Source organism: Nyctereutes procyonoides, unplaced genomic scaffold (assembly GCF_905146905.1).
Source record: "Nyctereutes procyonoides isolate TBG_1078 unplaced genomic scaffold, NYPRO_anot_genome, whole genome shotgun sequence".
Taxonomy (NCBI): Eukaryota; Metazoa; Chordata; class Mammalia; order Carnivora; family Canidae; genus Nyctereutes; species Nyctereutes procyonoides.
The window spans coordinates 23422924-23444249 of record NW_026575142.1 but is presented as its reverse complement, the minus strand read 5'-3'; the positions used below and the strand labels follow the sequence as shown (position 1 = coordinate 23444249).

The window sequence follows — 21326 nt, the reverse complement described above, 5'->3', positions numbered from 1 at the left end:
TTAAATTAAAATTCAAAGGAAAATAGCAAAATACAATGGGAATAATTTTCCTTTTTTGCATGTGTTAACAGCATTTTTAAAAAGGGAATTTTGTGGGAATAAGAACAGAAAATTTGGGCCATATGCTTCCTTAGAAAACTTTAGCTCTTCACTTATTTGTGTTATTTTGTTTCTGAATGAAAGATATAAAGAGAAGGGAAATCTTACCAAAAATGTTAAAATCATAGAACTTAGAATCTGAATTTTAACAAGATCCCTGGGTGATTCCGATGCACATTAAGGTTTGAGAAGCTCTGTTTTAGGATCAACTGTTAATGATTTCCCTAAATATGTATATCTGTAGGCATAATATATAAATATATAAGAACCCTTCTTATGTAACGCTTTAGCCCTACATATAGTTTAATTGATCATGAAAGCAGAAAAGGAGCAGCAGTGAAACTAACTCAGGATAGATTATTTAATATCTGTTTTTATTGCACTGTGTACTTAATATGAATATTTGAATGAGACAAATGGGGCTGTGATTCACAGTTCTACATTTGAACAAAATGCTGAAACTAAATAGGGCAAGCCTGACTCTGGAAAATGTCCCGCGATTCTCATTCTGCAAAGTCCAAGTCTGAATTGAGTTGTTCTTTTCAAACCTGTTCTCTATACTTTTGCCGTTTAGAGTAAAGTGGAGGAAAGATGTTGTTGGAGATGTTAGTCCAGTAGACACGTAATATTTTGGATTTTAAATCCAAAAAAGGCTAAGCTGAGTTAGGAAATATAATGTTAGTGAAAAAATTGGAGATTAACAGAAATAAGTCAAAGTGAGAAGTATGTCAAAGGACATACAGATGCTGGGATTATGTCAAAAGAGATGTCAAGAAGAGATTTAATTGTACTTGAGATGTAAAGTTTCATATGATAATAACTAATTAATCAAATAACAATAATAATTATTAGTGGGCGATTCCAAATCATCCAGTCCTACATGTGTGTGCCCTTATGGGTTTACACTTATAATCCTAGGACACATTGAAAACATATATTTTCAGTAATCTGGCTTATTCTAGCAGCAATGATTGGTACCCCTGACAAGGCAACAAAGGGATCCTAAAATTTTAATTTTAGTCCTAAGGAAAGGACTAAAGGAAGTGTATGTACAGTAGGGAGAACACCAATAAAGTAAAGTAAAATAGAAGTAAAGTTCATTGTTCATCAGATTTCACGTAGCTGCTAGTACAACACTTTCCATTTTGAGCATATATAGTTTCCATATATCATATCTTAGTCCTTAAACACCACTGCAGGTGTGTAAGCATCCAAGATATAAACTGAGGCTAGAGAAGCTTGAGTGACTTGACCCAGTCATCCTGTCCATAGTTAAGTAGCAGAGTTATGACTTTAATCTAGGCTAACTGCAAGTTTTTGCTGAAGAAATCACTGCTGTCCCTGTCGTTCACCTATTCACTCACTCACGTTTTTATCTCCTCAACAAACTGAACACATATTCTATGTCCTAATAGTAAAGAAATGGGCAACTATTTTTTCTAAATGAGAGGAATCAAAGAATTCAAGTTCACTCAGTCATTAGAAACGACAAATACCCACCATTTGCTTTGACATGGATGGAACTGGAGGGTATTATGCTGAGTGAAGTAAGTCAATCGGAAAAGGACAAACATTATATGGTCTCACTCATTTGGGGAATATAAAAAAATAGTGAAAGGGAATAAAGGGGAAAGGAGAAAAAATGAGTGGGAAATATCAGAAAGGGAAACAGAACATGAAAGACTCCTAACTCTGGGAAACGAACTAGGGGTGGTGGAAGGGGAGGTGGGCAGGGGGTGGGGGTGACTGGGTGACGGGCACTGAGGGGGGCACTTGACGGGATGAGCACTGGGTGTTATTCTATATGTTGACAAATTGAACACCAATAAAAAATAAATTTATAAAAAAAAGAATTCAAGTTCAGAGATCATACATATCAATTCTTATGTGTATACAGCATATAGTTTTATACATGTTGTGGCTAAAGGATCAATGTCACTTGGCAGAAATAGCAGGGAGAGTAAAAAAGCAAATGCATTAATTAAGCAACTAAATAGGTTTCACTGACCAATAATAAGTATTACAATGGCAAGTTCTTATACTTGAAGTTCTAATGTTCTCAGATATGTTTCAATTTGACAAGACTTGCATTGAGCACTTGGGAATGGAATATGGATCTTAGCACCAGAAGATTTTAAATTCTATTAAAATCCATGAAAAGATAAAATACAAAATAAATCCTTAGTTTGTGCGATATTTCCATACTTTGAAATTAACAAATTGATTTTAGTCCACAAATTTGTAGATCTTCGAATTCCATTTATCTGTTTTAATCCCTCATTCTTTTTTCATGGCAATGTATATGTGTGTGCACACACACTCTGATGTGCTTACTATATTGTTTGACATTGTTCATTTCTGGCAGAAACATTTAAAAAAACACTAAAAACAATAAACAGCATGGATGAAGCACATAAGGAACAAGAAGCAAATAGTAAATCGCTTATGTGGTATAGGCAAAACTCCTGGGATGTGTTACGTATAGATAATGCACGAGCAAGTAACTTGCTAGACAAGGACAGAATTCCTAAGATGTATTAAATACAGACAACATGCTAGTAACCTGTAAGACATGCCAAGGACAGAACAGAGATGTGACCTAACAAGCCAGAGTGTGGCTTATACAGATAGAGATGGAAAAAACAAGTTATTCTTATGACAACTCTGGACAGAAAACTGTCACCCCCAAGTGTGGCCATCCAGTGCTGACACACAGCAGAGGCTCATTCTGACTCTGCATGTACTCTACCTACAAAAACCTACAAATAAAACATATTGCTGTTCAGCAGAGACAATGGACAGCCACAACCATGGCCAGGGGTACCCCACCTTACGTGTCTGTGAAAGAGCAAGTGTGTGCCACTGGGATAGACAGATTTTTTTTTCCTATGGACCTTCCGTGCAAACTCAACTCTGGTCCTAGTAACCACACATCACGGCAGGATGATGCAGCATATGTGAACATTGTGTAAATCAGCATTCATGTTTTACATTGATTTAGCAAATTGTGTGATTTGAGCATTTTAGGTGAATCTGTGAAGTTTTCTGTCTGTGACCACTGCCTTGCATGGTGGTGTACTCGGAGACTTCCTTTGAATCAAGGTCAATTCCCACATGAAGCACAACTAACACAGCTGTGTCACACTCATTCGTGTATTTTTTCCCCCTGAGTCTTATCGACCAGTTTAATTTTAAGAAATCTACACAGATTTGGGTTAAGGAATTCCATCCTTCCTAAAACAAAAATTTATTCCTCATCTCCAAAGGGTATAGATCAAACACGGAAGGAAAATGGAAAAGATCTGGGCTTCAACTCTGTGGTATTTTTAATGCAATCACATTTAAGAGAAGTTGACTGAATAACTAAATGTTTAAATAATTTTGTCTATACTTAAAAAAAAAATGCCATGACACATAACTAAGTTACCAGAAACAACCAAAACGTGTAAAAGCAAGATTAAAAGAGAGTGTTAGTAAACAAGTTAAATATGAATTATTTTGAGGAAAAAGGAGTTTTCTTCAGCAGCTGCTGTGGGTGATATACTAATTTTATGACAAGTGAAGAAAAAAGAGGATTTATGTTGCCAGAAGCATGAAGTGTTCTAAATAGATGCTCCTTGCAACACAGATTAATAATTCTGTCAACTTCCAGTCTTATTTTAAATAAGTAAGCATATATGAAAAATATGAGATTATAGTAGTAGCAAGCTGCTAGTTGCAAGGAGAAACCCTAGACCCAACTACTGCCTTGGCTGATGCTCTCCCTTGGCCTTGCCATTGCTTATACCTGTTAAGTTGTTCTTGAAGCAAATCTAATCTTTGCTCCACTTCCCCATAAGTGAGGTCACTTTCGGTTTCAGAGATCCCCCAGGCAGCTCGCTGAAGTCCTGAGGGACTAGACTCGTCAGCCCCAGTCTGTGCATTTCCTCGTTCCCAGCTTCTTGTGTCAGCAATATCTGTGGGAAATAGCAAGATGGGCGTCAACTTCTTTGGGTGCCCCTTTGCATCAATAAACAGAGACATCTACAAGATAAGCAGGGAAGGATCTCAGAGTAAAACCCCAGAGACAGAGAACCCAAGTGATTCAAGGACCTGTCCTGGGACCACACCTAATTGGTAGCTGACCCCTACTCTTCCTCACCCTGCCTGCCACCTCCTTGGTCCATTTCTGCATGAATAAAAACATAGAGATGGTCATAGTTTTTTTTTAATTTTTTTAAAGATTTTATTTATTCATGGGAGACAGAGAGACACAGAGAGAGGCAGAGACACAGGCAGAGGGAGACTCAATCCTGAGACTCCAGGATCACACCCTGGCTGAAGGCAGGCGCTCAACTGCTAGGCCACCCAGGGATCATGAGTTTTGAATATGATTTTGTCTCTCATTAGAGAGCAATGGTTTTGTGCTTTTGTATTCGGGAAGAAACAGCATATTTTGCTCCTATAGGCATACCTCCTTTTATTGCGCTTTGCTTTGTTGCACCCCAAGGATACCAGTTTTTACTTGACCAGTGCTCTACCCTCTGAGCTATGGAGGCTTTTCCTGATAACAGTTTTTACAAATCAAAGGTTTGTGGCAATCCTGTGATGAGCAAGGATCTATGGGGCATCATTTTATTTCCAGCGGCATTTGCTCACTTCATGTCTCTGTGTTACATTTTGGTAATTCTTGCAATATTTCAAACTCCTTCATTATTATTATATTTGTTACGGTGATCTATCATTAGTGATTACAACTCCCTGAGAGCTCAGATAATGGTCAGTATTTTTTAGCAATACAGTACTTTTAAATTAAGGTATTGTACATTGTTTTGAAAGACATAATGCTATTGCGCATTAAATAGACTACCTACCATAAGATGTGAACAAAGAAACAAAACATTTATATGACTCATTTTATTGTGATATTAACTTTTTTGCTGTTGTCTAGAACTGAACCTGCAATATCTCTGAGGCATGGCTGTACTGCTTTGCCTTGGATTTAAGATTTTTGGGCTATTCTCCCAGGATAATTAGCATACTTAGTGATTCAGAGTGGGCTGAAGGAGAGAGCCATGGAAAAGTTCTAATCTTCAAGAGATTCCCTTAGGCAACCCAACCCAACTCAGAGCAGAGCCATTAAAGATGGCAAGGGTGTTAAAGGTCCTGAAGTCCCATGACACTATTTTATGTTTTTATCTTTCCTTGTAGTTCCTTCTGCACCGTCCTTTAATATATTCACATTAATTTCCAATATGTTTTCTTGTGGCTCTTTTATTTAGAATATTTTTATTTTTTTTAAGATTTTATTTATTTATTCATGGGAGACACAGAGAGCGAGGCAGAGACACAGGCAGAGGGAGAAGCAGGCTCCATGCAGGGAGCTCAATGTGGGACTCGATCCCGGGTCTCCAGGATCACGCCCTGGGCTGAAGGCAGATGCTCAACCGCTGAGCCACCCAGGCATCCCCTGATCATTTTTCATACAGAGATTCACCTGCTGATGAATCTTCTTTTAATTTACGGCTTATCTTACAATCTGTATTTGCAAGTTACAAATATTTGAGGGAAAATATAATATCTTACTTTTCCTCTCATTTTTTATCATGTACTTTAATGGCTTTTGCTCTTCTTTCTTAACCTCTATATTCTACATATCCACATAAGAGCTTACAATGATTAAAGGTTTGGAAAATAGAACCCTAGAAAAAATACTAGTAGAGTTGAGAGTTTATTTCAGAGATAAAGAAGTGACATCTTCTCACTGGGAGGGCTGGTAGGAGGAAAAGAGTATCTAAAACTGGTCTTCATTTTCACATGGAAGTAGATTTGAATTACAGAAAGTGATTTTGGTTTGATAGAAAACCTTTTTTTTTTCTTTTTTTTTTTTTGTACACTAGCTATGATTAAACACTGACAAAAGTTATGTAAAGTTAAGGAATTTATATCCTCAGCTATTTAAAAAATTGGGTAGCAAGTAACTGATTTGGGAAGATTAGGTATGATTCTAGAAATAGGGAACAAGATTTGCAGGGCTTCTTGCAGTCCCTTCCTTTCCTGCAGCTTGTTCAAAAGTACAGTCAGATAGCTCAAAAACATCCTCTTTCTTCAAGGAACAGAGAAAGTCTCTGTATTTTTTCTTCTACCATTATCTCTTTATCATTGAATACACAGAAATTTCTCTAATGAGGTGCCTTCAATCGCTGCGTCAATTTAGTGAAGCTGTACCAAAGGAATTAGCATCTCCAAAGAGCATTAGAAAAATAGGAGGTCAGGTCCTGGTTCTGTTGAAATGGCTAACAGATCTCAGAGGACTTGTTATGAACTCCGGAATGGTTCTTTGTGATTAAGGCTTCCTTAGCCTACAAGATCCTGGTGTTTTGTTTGGTCTTTTAAGGAACCAAGTATAATTTCTTTTGATATCGTACCAAACCAAACAAAAACGAATAGAAAAATAATATCGTTGAAGATTTCAGCAGATTTTCACTGAATCGTATGATTTACTATTCACAGACTTGTAACTCTATTTAAAACTGAAAAACAAAACAAAAAAAAACAAAAAAACTGAAAAACAATAATATAATGTCTTGGTACTCTAGGTTTTCAATTTTGGAGCAGCAATGGCAAACATTTAGAACACACATATATCGGTTTGGTGATGCCCATGCTTGCCCCTGAATAGCCACCTGTAGAGAAGATATCTAATTGTCTTCTCTAAAAATTCCTATAGCCGGTTACCGTAGGAATTTTTAGAGAAGACAATTCTTAAGAATTGGTAAGATAGAAGTTACATATTATGCTCAGAAGTTTTGTGCCAAGAAAGCTTACAGAATTTCTGCCCATGCTTAACAGCTCTCTCATTTGAAAATCATATATAATAAATTGATTTTAAAATAACAATGCTGAACCACATGCAATAAATTATGTAGTATTATATTTTTCTTCACTGCCTAAGAAAAAAAACTGATTATCTTCTCAACAGAAATGAATAAAATGTAAACTATTAGACAGAGGCTTCATTGATTATAATTTACTTTTTTATTAAAATCTGGAGATGCATAACTGGCTTGCGTAAATAGCAATATAGAAAAAAAAAAAGTTCAGAGGGGAAATCCTGGTTAGTGGTCTTAATCAAAATGAACATCCTTGTAGATACTTTCTAAATATAGCTCAGAAAGAATCTGCACTTGGTTGCCTTGGAAAAGGTTGCTATAGTTGCAAGACACATTTCTAGAAATGGATGAACAGAAAGTAAACTTTCACTTTGCTCTGGGTACACAATTTTTCTAGAGTTAACTTTTGACCTCAATCTAAGTAGGCTCAGAATCCACTTAATTTGCTTTTTTTCTCTTTAGCTTTGACAAAAAAAGTGCTCTTCTGTTGGATTCAACATGACAAGTGCAGGAACGTGAGTAAATGAAATTTCTTACTGATAAAACTAAAATTTGTGGGGAATTAGTAGTTTACACTGCAGCATTTAGAGCTATACCCTTCACAGCAGTCAAATTCTTGAACATTCCATAATACTTCACCTTAAAAATCATTAAGGCATAAATTTTGCAGTGAAAGAAGTTTTAGAATTGTCCATTAGTTGGTCAGATTAATTAACCATGTATCATACTGGTCAATGCTCTATGACATCAATTATTTTATTCAATTGACGTGAGTGTTCAGCTCTGTATTTTCATTCAAGGCATTGATTTATTATTTGAATAGGGACTGAATTGCACTTTTTTGAAAATTAAAAACCTGTACATATTAAAATTATTTGTTAGAATACTTTTTAAAATCATGTACATAGAATAGCTAATTAAATGTAATTGGAAGGGGGGATCCCTGGGTGGCTCAGCGGTTTAGCGCCTGCCTTTGGCCCAGGGCGCGATCCTGGAGTCCCAGGATCGAGTCCCACGTCGGGCTCCCTGTGTGGAGCCTGCTTCTCCCTCTGCCTGCGTCTCTGCCTCTCTCTCTATGTCTATCATGAATAAATAAATAAAATCTTTAAAAAAAATGTAATTGGAAGAAACGGCCAACAAAAATACAAGATGAAGGGCATGAGAACTCACTGTAAGCAAGTCATTATAAAGTCAAATGAAGTCCCAAAAATATGTCTTTAATGACTTGTTACTTAAGACTCTAAAACTCAAGAAGAAGACAACAAAAAGTACTTTTTAAAAAATCAGGTCTACATTAGGCTGACTTTTGGAGAAGTAGAGATGGTCCAGGGAGCTCTTCAGAACTTCTGACTTCCATGATACAACCTTTTCCTATTTTTAGTACTTCCCAGAATCTGATTTCATAAATAACTAAAATGGGACATTTGGTAATCACATCTAATGTTCCATTCTTCCATTGTGATAAATGAGGTACTATTTTCATTCACTTCATCAAGATTTTAAATTGTCCAGAGAACATTTGCATATATTCTTAGCTTACTTCAACATGGGGTCATAGCAAAAGCTGATTTGATATGATAGGAAAAATAACTGGAAAAATGTAAAGGCTAACCATCCTAGAGTCAACAAAACTACTGTTGTCAGATACAGTCACTTCTAATAATGGTGATGATGACAGGTAATATTTATTTACTCTGTGCCATAATTTTGCTATCTTGCCAGGCCAAGACCATTTTTCCTTTATTTCTGTTGTTCTTTTGATTTTTTTTGGTTATGCACTCTTTATCTCTACATTTTTATATATCCATTTTATACATATATTCAATGATTAAAAGTTTAGAAAATAAAATCCTAGAAAAATATGAAACAGAGTTAGGGATTTTATTTCAGAGAAAGTAATTTATGCATGTTATCTCGTTCAATAATTGCAATCAACTAGGTAGTTAGAAAATATTACTTTATTTGAAAGATGAGCAAACAGAATCTTAGTGAGGTCTGTCAAGTGTCTTATTCAAAGACATAAAGGGAACAAATGAACAAAGCAAATAAATAAAGGGAGCTGAGTTTGGAACCCAACCAGTCTGACCCACACCTGTTCTTACACCGCACTTACCAGTTAGATTCAGCTAGATCTGTAGCTCTAGTATTTGTGCTGCCAAAGTGAGCACTAGATCTAAAGCTCTAATTCCCATTATGCTAAGATAATTGTTCTTCCATGTGATAGTTCTTAACTTTTCTTAAGTTTCCCATCCTTTAGCACCAAATTTGCATACATTAATCCAACATTATTATCCATCTCATGCCTCTTTTCTACAATAAAACCCGTATGTTTGGGTATTCCTTCATAGAGATGTTAAACAACTGTGTTTAAATAAGTTGGATAAAGAGCATAATTTATTTAGGGACCTTTCTCCCCATTTGTTCATATTTTTTAGTAAAGTGACATTCTCCTTGGTGTTTATTGTAGTGTTACCTCATTGGCTTTTCATGCTATAAAATGACTGGGTTGGGGGTTAGGAATGGGTACAGAGGGTACAAAGAAGAATCAACTGGTTAGTTCTTATAAAATACTCATTAATTCCTGCTCCCTGTTGGAATCACTACAAGAGATCTTCCCACAGTGTTCTATGTGGCATTATGTTAAATCTCACTGCCACAAAAACGTCTCATGCTATCAATGTTTAGGAATAATTAACACTGTTCCAGATTTGCACAAATGCTTTGTAGATGATTTGAGACGGGAGCTCTGCAAATATTTCATGAAGTTGTAAAAAGATTAAATTAACATGTGTCAGTACGGTTCTTCATTTGTGAAAAATCACCATTTTACAATTAGCACCAAAGGGAGACAATCTGATTCCTGAGAAACTCGATTACCTTTGCAAGACTGACTTCTTTTATCTATGTGAATTCTTCCTGAGGTGGGCCCTCCTTCCACAAAATTGAGTCCAGCTGCTTTCCCCATTCCTGGAGGAGAATCTACTATTCCTGAGAAGAGAGGCTTTTGTTCATCATCAATGGAGGAGATGAAAGATGAAGATCTGCTTTTTTTCTCTTCAAAGTGTTTCTTGGAACTCTGATAATGTCTTATGGTATCTATAGAGTCTTCAGGACCATTCGTACTGTTCCCTTTGCCAAAATCTGTCAAAAATTATTTTATAGAAAATAAGAAAATGTGAGACTCTATGCATATTACACTACCTAACTATATATAAATTACATTTTTAATAGTTATGTTCTTTAAATAACTGTAACATAGAGTTTTCCTTAGCGGCACCTGGGTGGCTCAGCTGGTTGAGAGTCCAACTCTGTTTGGCTCAGGTCATGATCTCGGAGTCATGGAATCGAGCCTCATGTCAGGGTTTCTCTCCCTCTCTCTCTGCCCCTCTCCCGGCTCACTCACTCAGTCTCTCTCTGTCTCAAATAAATAAAATCTCACTCACTCAGTCTCTCTCTCTCTCTGTCTCAAATGAATAAAATCTTAAAAAAAAAAGAATTCTCTTTAAAACCACCAAGAAAGTTGATCATTCTCTTTTTCCCATTGAAAATGTAGCTACTTAATGAGAATTTTTTTTCTTAATTCAAAGGACATTGGATTGTCTTAATGAAATACATTATTTATTTCAGAACTAAAAGACTATCTGCAATAACAATAATGTTTACATCTCAGAAAAACCCCTCTAACTTATAACTTTATTTATACATGCTCAACAGTCATTTGTATTCTTAAAATATGGTCCACTATCTCTTTAAGGAAATGAAAAAGGGAGGGAAAATGTGTCCCAATTCTAAAATATCACGACTATGCAGCTTGTTTGTTTTTAGCCTTCATGTTCTCTCGTGTGGCAGGCGTTCATGCATGGCGAAAGTCAAAACGAGAAACCTCCTTGTAGTAAAGGCTGATGGGATGAATTTCAACCTTAGTTCAATATATGTAATGGCATTGACATTCCAGGCAGTTTGGTAGAGTAGCATATTGTAAAGAATATAAAGCTTAAATACAGTAATTAAGGTGGGTTTATCTAATTACATTAAAGCCAGTAGTGCATACTGGCTTTTTTATACTGAAATGTCAGGATAATTTTAGCCCTGAAGGTTGTGTTAGAACATATTTCAGCAGGAAGAACTCAAAAAGACAAATCCCAGAACTTATTTTCATTAGTATCCTGGGGAGACAGTATAATTCTCCATCTGGTTACTGCTAATAACTAACCAACACAACTCCAGAAGGTGTAGTAGTTTCTAGAGAAATGGTTAAGATTGTGTCCCCATCTACTCTATTCCCGGTTGTACCTAGTGTGTTATTTATAGAAGGCCAAATGAACTGATTTAAGGCCACTCTAGAGAAACTTCCAACTATTTCTCAAAATACTTATGTAAAAAATATATATATCAGAGTTTACGATATGAGAAGCCAGAAAGCAGCCCAAGCTAAAAATGAATAGACTTTAAAAATCATCTTTATGGGGCACCTAGGGGGCTCAGTGGGTTAGATGTACGACTCTTGATTTGGGTTTAAGTCATGGTCCCAGGGCTGGATTAAGCCTGCATGGGGCTCTGAGCTCAGTGGAGAGTCTGCTTCAAAGTCTCTCCCTCTCCCTCTGCCCCTCCTCCTGCTTGTGCCTGTGTACCTCTGCATGTGCGCTACCCCAAATATCTTTGTTAAAAAAATCAAGTTTATGTGAAACTGTTATTAAGGAGTTAGCTTATGTCCTGTCAATTAAAGTTAAATGTAGCAAAAACCCATTCTTTAATTTATTTTCTTTAGGATTTCACACTTGCTCAGTGATAGTGATCCTATCATTGCTGAGATTACAGACCTTTCCTGTTTCTTTTTTCCTTCCTTCCTTCCTTCCTTCCTTCCTTCCTTCCTTCCTTCCTCCCTCTCTCCCTCCCTCTGTTTCTTTCTTTTTTCTTTCTTTCTTCTTTCTTTCTTTCTTTCTTTCTTTCTTTCTTTCTTTCTTCTTTTTTTCTTTCTTTCTTTCTTTCTTCTTTCTTTCTTTCTTTCTTTCTTTCTTTCCCCTTTTTTTCTTTTTTCTTTCTTTCTTTCTTTCTTTCTTTCTTTCTTTCTTTCTTTCTTTCTTTCTTTCTTTCTTTCTTTCCCCTTTTTTTCTTTCTTCTTTCTTTCTTTCGACAGAGAGAGTGTCTGATGTAGGGCTGGATCTCACAACCCTGTGGGATCATGACCTGAGCAGAAACCAAGAGTCAGCTGGATGCTTAACTGACTGAGCCACCCAGGCACCATTTCCAGTTTCAAGCACTGTGGACCTCATTGGTTGCTCAGCATCACTTCCGTTTCCCCACTCAACCGCTAATCTAATTGGCTGTAAACAGATCAGCATTTCTTTTTCTCTCCAGTGTCCCTGACACAGCCCTCCTTAAACTTCTGGAGCTCTTTAGTATCATCTCATCCTCTATTTTCTTTGGTTTTAACTCCTCTCCAAATTTGATTCACATTCCCCATTTTATGAACACACTTCATTCCTCAAAAAATAATCGTTTCCAACTTTATGCTAGTAAATGTTAAAAAAAGAAAAAAAGCTTCCCTTTTCTAAATTGTCCTCACACCTGCTAACTGAATTGCAGGTTTGCTGATCCTGAGTACACCTGTGTGCAGTTTGGGCACCAGTGGGATTTGAGTCACCCCAGGCATCGACTCTTCCTGAGAATACCTTTCTTTTTAATCAGTTGCATGGAGTCTTTTCCATAATTCAGTTTCAGATGTAAACTGAATTAACCGTTACTTCTTATGCCTCCAATCTAAGTATGGAGAATGCTAACATGGATCTTTGTAAGGAATGTACATCACAAATTATGCAACCATTTTGTCTTTTTGGCTTGAAAGGTTTTAGGAGTTCTCTGTAGATTTTTCAATCCTCACGTATAGTAAAATGTTCTGTCCTACGAACTACCTGGGCCTTGGTCTTTATTTACTAAACATGACTTGATTTTGGATGCAGAGGGACAAATTCATCAGTTAAGAGATATTTTTAGGTTGAATTATAACTTGCTGATTTCAACTCAGAACAAGTATTCATGAAATGTGGTGAATGAGGGATTATTATTTTGTTCTATTGTAACAAATTACTTTATATACATGGTCTCTTAAATCCTATAATAAAAATTCCAGGTAAAAGCAGGATCACAAGAGAAAAAGAAAGAGTGTAACATCCTTGGACTTTCCTAGTATGTAAAGAGAATTACTCCACATTTATTTCTGTGTTCATTGCCACTGGATGATGAGCCAGCTGCTTCCTGGAACACAGGCCACATGGACAGTTTCTTTAATACAGCTTCACTGCAGCCACATTTTTCTATTCCTTATTAGATAAATCAAAAGTTCATATTCTATCACAGAAAATGAAAGTTGAAATGACAATCTCTTTGTGGATTAGAAATGGAAAATGCTCAGGGTTAGGCTGGGAGGTGGCTGAGGGAATACACGAAATTAGGATAAAATGCATTATAATTAGCCTCCAGGTACCGCTAGATTTTGATGGCCTGTTTCATTTCTGCCTTCTTCTAATTAAACTGAATTATTTGATAGATATTAAATAGTATTAGGTACAGTTTTTTCTTGATACTAATTTTTTCCTACTACTAATCTTATTCCATGTAGAAATAGTGTTCTGAGGGCAGTAAGGCTAGGGAGTTTTACATTTTCCCCTTTGCTGGAAGTGAGATTGTATAATCACTCCTGCTGCCATCATTTCACACAGAAAAAAAATTCACCTGTTTAATTAAACCTCAAATTTTCTTTCTGATTTAGATGATTAAAAACCTTTTTTTAAAAAATCCCTTATTTCTGGAGGCTGACAGTTCACCTCCTCCCCTTTTCTCACGAGACACAATACTAAAATATGCCTGTGGATGCTTTTCTGGGTTCAGAATGAATTCAAGAGCGCAGAGCAAGAGTATCCTGATGGAGTTGTTGACCCATCCACCTTAGGAGCCTTTATCTCATATTGATTACCATTTTTATTCAGCAGACCCAACAGATAGACCCAACTTTTGGTCAAAGAGAGGCACTTAACATGCCCTGCCCTGTTAGCAGTTGGGTTTTGGATTTTCCACTGGTAACAGTTTAAATAAGCTGAGCATTTTCTGGCCAGATGCATTTTTAAAAAGTTATTTCAGTAAAAATTGAGGTCTAAAATAAATTTCTTCAGTTGATTTCAAATACCTTAGTCCCTTTCTGGCTTCAATGAATGTTACAAGATGATTAGTGTCATTTTTCTACACAGATGCAAGATCAAAACATTTAAACTATCTTAAAAATTAAAATAAAGAAATTACATTTATATACCACTAAAGTGGATATCAACCGCTAAGTATCATTTGTTACTGGAGAAGATATTCCTCGGAGATACCAAAGTATAACACCAACACATTTAAGGCTTAATATAATAGAATTAAACCACCTTTACTCTATAAAAATAAGTTTCACAATGTGTATATTTACTCCTTACTTCAATGACTTCCATACTACTTACTACTTTGATATAGTATTTTCTGTCCATAGAAAGCGTTGTGCAGAACATTCCAAATATTTGGCCACAAAACCCCTATTGATTAAAAAATACACTGTGTGCATGTGTGCATATCTCATGTGCTATTATATGTGCTACTATGCTGATATATTATGTATATTATAAATCATACATAACATAAAATCTTAATTATTATTCCTATTACTCAATGATGGTATGATTACTGGCATACTTTGAAGTAAACACAATACAACTTTGAAGACTAGTTAAAGACAATGTTTTTAGCATGTTCCAAGTGAAAATACCTCATTTTCTTCTGTTCTGTCCAACCATTTTAACAAGTCCTTAACAAAGGCCACTAAATAGGTCACTGAAGCATCATTTTTGTTCTTCACTTTCTGTAACAATGACTTTACTTCCATCTCAGCAACTGTAGGTCCTCTTTCTACAATGACCTTAGTTAAGTTGGGGAGTTCTAGGGGCATCTTCAGTCCAAAATTTTAAGAAGGAAAGAGAACTACTTGAGGATTAAAAAAAAAAAAAAAAAGGAAACAAACAACAAGATCTTCTCAAACTCAAAGCTAAACTAACAACTTTCTCTTGTTGAGAAGTAGGTTTATTTCAGCAGAAGAAACAAGTTCATGAGGACAAGCCACATTCATCAACAAATTAATTTTAAGATAAGTGATCCAAAATGTTAAGCTTCTATTTTGTTCACGTCAGCTTGTGACAGAGTCCATATACATTTTCTTTTTAAATATATCTTGTTGAATGTAAGCTCCTTAACAATGTGTAGCTCGCATGATTGGAAGGGGTGGAGGATGGTAAGGATCAAAGAGTTCTGATGCCTTGAGTAGATAGTGAGTGGCAGTGTAGGACTCAGCCTTTGTCTGTCTCCAATGCCCGGTCACGTGTTCTTCTCTCTGGTTCTTAATGCTTCTGCTGAGTGATTCATAGTCATCAGCACTCCTAGATGTCTGCCTTCAAGGAAGTGTTTCATATGAGCCATTAACTAACTAAAATAATCAATGCATTGCATGGGCAGCTTTAAGGTCATGTACCCCCACAGCATTTAGCATCAATAGTTTTCTGAAGGTTCTCTGTTCTTTATACTTTTGTATGTGTTTTTCTCCTATACATTGATTCTACATCAAAATATGTATAGAATGAGTGGCCACCTTTGGAACATGAAACTGGGGGGATGGAAACTAGATTACTTTCAGCAAATTTTATACTTGCTGTAGCACCATGGAGTCCTGAAGACTGGAATAGGTTCTCAAGCTCTGGATGACTGGAGTTAATTGTGTTTTCACATTGCCCAAATCATGCTTACTCACTGACACACCAGGAAACTTCAAAGAACTGCAGGCAGGCAAATCCCCCATCTATACTTTATATAAAATAAGTCTCTTAGACTAAGTCTGTGATTAAAGGAGAAGTTTTCAGAATCAATAGAAATGTCTAGTTGCATGAACACAATATGCATTTTGACATGCTCTTGGGGTCTTATCATGAGATAAAAACTTTAGATTATTTAGCTTGAGAATGAGAAAACTAAACAAGATTGAAAGATTTAATAAATCTTCAACTGTACGGGAAACATTATTGTATAGACAACACTTTCAAGTTGTTCTTCATATCCAGCAAGATAAAATAAGAGATTAACTTCAGGATAAGGGATTTTGATTAAGCCTACAGAAGAACAGCTTGACAGTAATGGTTCTGGTTTTAGAAAAAGTTACCAAGAGAATAATGAAAGACACTGCAGAAATAAATTATCACCTATTTGAGTGGTTTATTGTTCTGCAATCAGTCAGAGGACTAAACAATTAGCCCAATTCAACAAATATGTATCAACCATTCTTTGTTAAAGGAATCTGCAGTTTGATAGAGAAAAAGGACAATAAGCATTAACCACTGTGCAGGGCAGATTTTGACAATATCACCAAAGGAAAGTGACATGGGAATTCATAAAAGAAGGAGAATTTATATATTTGGGGAAATCAAGAAAAGAGTTCATATTGAGAACCATCTCTCCACTTGCTAGATAAGATGCTGTCCAATTCACGAATTGCTTATAAAGTCAATTATATCTCCCAGAAAAAAGTTTATACTGAATACATCATTGGAAATTAACCATAACAAGAAAAAGGTAATTTTAGTAGATGAAAAAGTGGTGTGGTATGATTGCATGTGCCTGTGTTAGAGAACAGGGGGGTAAATTCTGACTAAAGGAATGATATAAGCAAAAAGACAGAAATTATTTACATGGAAAAGAGGGCAGTTTAGTTTCCTGGAAGTGTAAAGTAAGTTGAAGCTGGAAGATGAGCTGCCCAGGGAGAAAATTCAGAGAGAAAGGGGCCAAGGAGAGAACTTGGATGAAGAAGGCAAAAAGAGGAAGAGAATCAAAAGGAAGATGTTCAAATTCTATTTCATTAATCAATTCACCCTTTCAACAAATATTTGCTGAATACCTGCTATGAGACAAGCACTGAAGTTATAGGTGACTAAATAGCTCCCACCTCCATGGAGCTTAGGGTCTAGGAGGAAACAAGATTGATTAAATAGGGATGCCTGGGTGGTTCAGTTGGTTAAGCGTCTGTCTTTGGCTCAGGTCATGATTCCAGGACCCTGGCGTCAGGCTCCCTGCTCAGTGGGGAGCCTGCTTCTCCCTCTCCCTCTGCAGTTCCCCTGGCTTGTGCTTGCTCTCTCTTTCTCTCTCTGTCAAATAAATAAATAAATAAATAAATAAATAAATAAATAAAATCTTAAAAAAAAACATTGATTAAATAATGGTGCAAATAGACACAGAAGTACAACTGGAATTAATGCTGCAAAATAGAGGAGCTGCTGGGAGAAAGATAGCTTAGGGTTGTTGAGGGAAGGGGAAGTCCTTAGAAGGGACGTTCTTTAAATATGTGCATGACATAAACATAATTGCATTTAGAAAAAAAAATCACCAGTGGCCCACTGTAGGGAATAGAGGAGAAAGGGCAAGCTGGGTGTGGGGAGGTGAGTTGTGATGCTGTTTCAGTATTCTGGGTGACAGATTAGAGTAGCTTGGCCTAGAGTTGTAGCTAAGAAGGTATAGAAAAGTGAACCAAAAGGGACCCTGTGTAAAGACTAAATGAATGTACTGGAGCAGCAATAACAAGACTTGTTGCCAGAGTTGATGGAGAGGTTGAGAGAAGGTCATCTCCTGGATAGATACATGGTTTGTGCAATTGATTGGGTGGTGGTTCCATTTTTAGAGACATGGCAATTGATGGAGAGACAGGTTTCGGGAGGGACATCATGAGTTCAATTTAGGAAATGCTGGGTTTGAGCCACCTTTGAGATTTCAAGTTGATGGTTTAATAGGCAGTTGGATACATGAAATTAAAGCTCACATGGTCTGGGATTAAGATATCAATATTCACATCTTTTATGTGAGAATATAATTAAACTATATAAATGAGATCACACAGGGAAAAGTTCATATAGAATGAGAAGAAAAGAGGGCTTAGAGCCACACCTTGAGAAATTCTAGTAACTAATAACTGGTTTAGAAGATAACGATGCTGTAATTCTCTTCAGGGAATTACTGAGCGTTAGAAGGAAAATTGGAAGAAGGTATCATCACAGATGACCAGAGAAGGCTGCTCAAGGAAAAGGGGGGGGGGGGGGCTTGTTCTGCTGAGAACCAAATAAGGTTTAGACTAGAACGCTTGTCAGATCAGCATGGGGCAAGAGTGGAGACTTCTTCAGGAAAACCCTCTCTTACCAACCCAAGCACAATTAAATACACCTTCATCTGGGTTTCCACTGAGGTCTGAGGTTCTTCTTTCACCTCCCTGCTATTTTTATTCAAAATTACAAAAGATGTGGCTTCTCCCTTCCTAGGGAAGGTAGGGGCTGTTTTACACAATTAGTTTCTCGGAAATTGAGTGGTTCTCTAAAAATGTGAAATGTGAAATATTGGTTGAATACATGAGTAAAACATAAAGAATAGTTAGAGGGGCAGAAAAAGTCAGAGAGGACAAGGAGTGGCAGGTCCCTTGGAGTGTAAGGATGACGAGGTCTAATCAATGCCACCTTCAACCACGTCATACATGTAAGAAGATTGAGCACTCAGGCTGTAACAAGGGTCCTCCCTCCAGAACACTCTGGTCAGGACTTATGTGCAGTTATTCAACTATTAATTGGCCTCCTTTTCTCTCTCTCTCTCTTTTTCTTTTTTTTACCCAGCCTACTCTGTATCTCTTTCTGTGATGTCTCGATCAGATGGCTTTGCTGAATGACATCATTGAGAGCTAGCAATCAGTCACCTTATCATTAGCTACTGAAAAAAGCAAAGGATCTGCCTAAATCTGAATGAAACTCCCCCTTGAAAGCAGTAGTAACTGAGTATTTAGCTAGATGAGCTAATAACCACATGCTGTACATTTATTTAAACTTTAGAAATAAAATGAATTACCTTTATCTCCTTCACTATCGAATGAGAATTTCCTTCTTCGTAGTTTACAGTTGTCTCCTTCAGAATCATTCACGGACTGTGATCGTAGTAAGAGATCAGCCTTTGTTAACGGACATGAAGATAAAATGGAAGATTACTCAATTTGAACATAATGTTATGTCAGTAAATTCCTTATTGTTTCATATCATTTCAAGCACTTTATTAGATTGCAGGAAAATAGCTACAATACTTTGCTTCCTGGTTGTCTCTAAATTATAAAACGGACTGATAGACTAATTCTAGTAGTTTCACCATCTGATGAGGAAATCATAGTTATAGAAGCTATTTATCAGAAATGTTTGAGGATAATGTCAACATTTAGAGACAACATAATCTTTCATGTGGAATGTAACTTGGTAAGGTTAAAAAAATAATAATTAAAAATATTGTTTTACTGTGGAGAAAAAAGTTAAAGTCAATTATAACTAGCTATGATGTTTAAATACATGGAAATGATTGCAAAGTTAAATTTTACAACAATAAATACAAGGTTAGATTCAATGAACACTATGCTTTAAGCATTTTATTATTTTGAGCTATTATTATATTCCCAGTCCCTCCTTCCTCCCCCTCTGGATAATATTATCATTCTTGTAATAAAAATGGATGCTCCCAAATAAATAAAACAAATGGAAGCTCCTATTTTTTGTATTTGGTTGCTACCTAAACTTTTGCTGTAAAGTTCTTGTTTTTCAAGGCAAAATCAGAATGAGGTTGGTGACACTAAACTGAAATCTTAAGAAAGTACTGAACTCATAAAAAAAAAACATATGCTCTTGATAACTTGACCCTCTTATCACCTAGATATTTCTCAACTTCTCAGTATTTTAAAAAGAAGCAATTATCTGAGCTGGTGCTTCGGGTATTAAACGGTACCCTGGTGATCTTACACATTTATCCTCTTTAAGTCTCTCATAGTAGCTGAGAATGACTGTAACTCTGGGAGAATTAAATCTACTACCTTTTACCTCACCATTGACTTGAGGATTTTTTTTTTCTAGAGAATATATTTGGACATTTGGAAGTGTCAAAAGCCCAACATTTGGTTTCTGACAAAAAGCTATTTAGAATCAGAGCTGGGGTAATGAGGTTTGGGGGGAAAGAAGGAGAAATAACTAGTAATAAACAAATTGCAGGCTGCAATTCTATATTCTTAGAGTAGTGACAAGCCATAAAAACACATTTTCATAGTAGAAGAGAGTGAGGGATACAAGGGCTACACTAATTTTGACTCAGGTTTAAGCCTGATTAATTTATACTCTGTGATTTGGAAATTGTGTCAAATATGGGCCTAAATTTGAATGAGTTTAATTTTTTTTTCATTATTATTGAAAAGACCTTGCTAACAAGTGTGTGGTATAAATAATATCTGGGAAAATATTTTTAACCCTGGTGTAAGATAAGCTTTTCAAATAGACTTTCAATAGCCTAGGATCACCCATTTCTTACAAAGAATTGATACACTCAGTATAAACTATGGCTATTTTAAATCCAGTGTGTCACCTAAGAGTTCCTGAAAGGTCAAATTTAGTTGACTTACTTAAAGTTATCCAGTTTATTTGAAAGTAATTAGACTGAATTCCTTCCGTGTAATTTAGAAATTCCAACATGAAGCTGGCTTTTCCTTCCAAGTGTTTAGAAATGGTAAAGTTTGGCTATATTTTGCTTGATCTTTCAGAAGTATTTTGGCAACCCAAGAATAAAGTGTCACAAGTACAAAAATAAGCAAACCATTAACATCTACCTTTGCACTCTCATGTCTTAGGTTAAAAGTCAACTCTAGGTTTGTGAGAAAGTGATCGGAAAACTCAGGATACATATCCAGAACTTCTAGCAAGTCTTCTCTCTGGATCTTATGCAAGTCACAGTATGTAAGAGCTCTCACATCTGCATTAGACTTCCCCGGTTTAGCATAAAGATGAACCATTTCTCCAAAGATATCGTTTTTTCCTAAAAAAATAATAATTAAAAAATTAAAAAGGTGGTAAAAGGAAGTTCAGACTTAATGTTTTCTTCCTAAAAGTACAAGGAGACCACTGACCAAGCCCTGGACCAAAGACTTCAAATGGAAGATCCCATGGCCAACAGACACTCGGGCAGCAAAATGATACTACCTCCTCCTGACTGCCTCAGTCATGTTTGTTTGCTGAGTGGAGTTTTACCTCTTAACATACTGGTCCTAGTATAATTCCTATTCTTTCCTTGTTTTGATTCTTTGGTTAAGTGTCTAGGGATGCCGCAAATATGACTTTTGTCTGCTCTGCCCTATAAGGCTAGAAAAGGGTCTTGCCACTTAGTCGGGGTGGTCTAATTTTGTCAATCCAGGAATATGAATCTGGCAGTGATCAGATTCACAAACTTTCTATCTCA

At 36.2% G+C, this 21326-nt stretch overlaps 1 protein-coding gene across 1 annotated transcript in view; it reads right to left on the bottom strand.

The window, feature by feature from the left end:
* The window catches only part of KCNH7 (potassium voltage-gated channel subfamily H member 7), a 486463-nt gene that overhangs the window by 12461 nt on the left and 452676 nt on the right, over nt 1–21326 (bottom strand). Inside the window, exons 11-14 of the mRNA XM_055307883.1 lie at nt 20701–20906; nt 18918–19017; nt 9849–10100; nt 3887–4055 (exon numbers count right to left, since the gene is read on the bottom strand). Coding sequence (XP_055163858.1) covers nt 3887–4055; nt 9849–10100; nt 18918–19017; nt 20701–20906 — 727 coding nt within the window. The remainder of the gene's footprint in view (nt 1–3886; nt 4056–9848; nt 10101–18917; nt 19018–20700; nt 20907–21326) is intronic.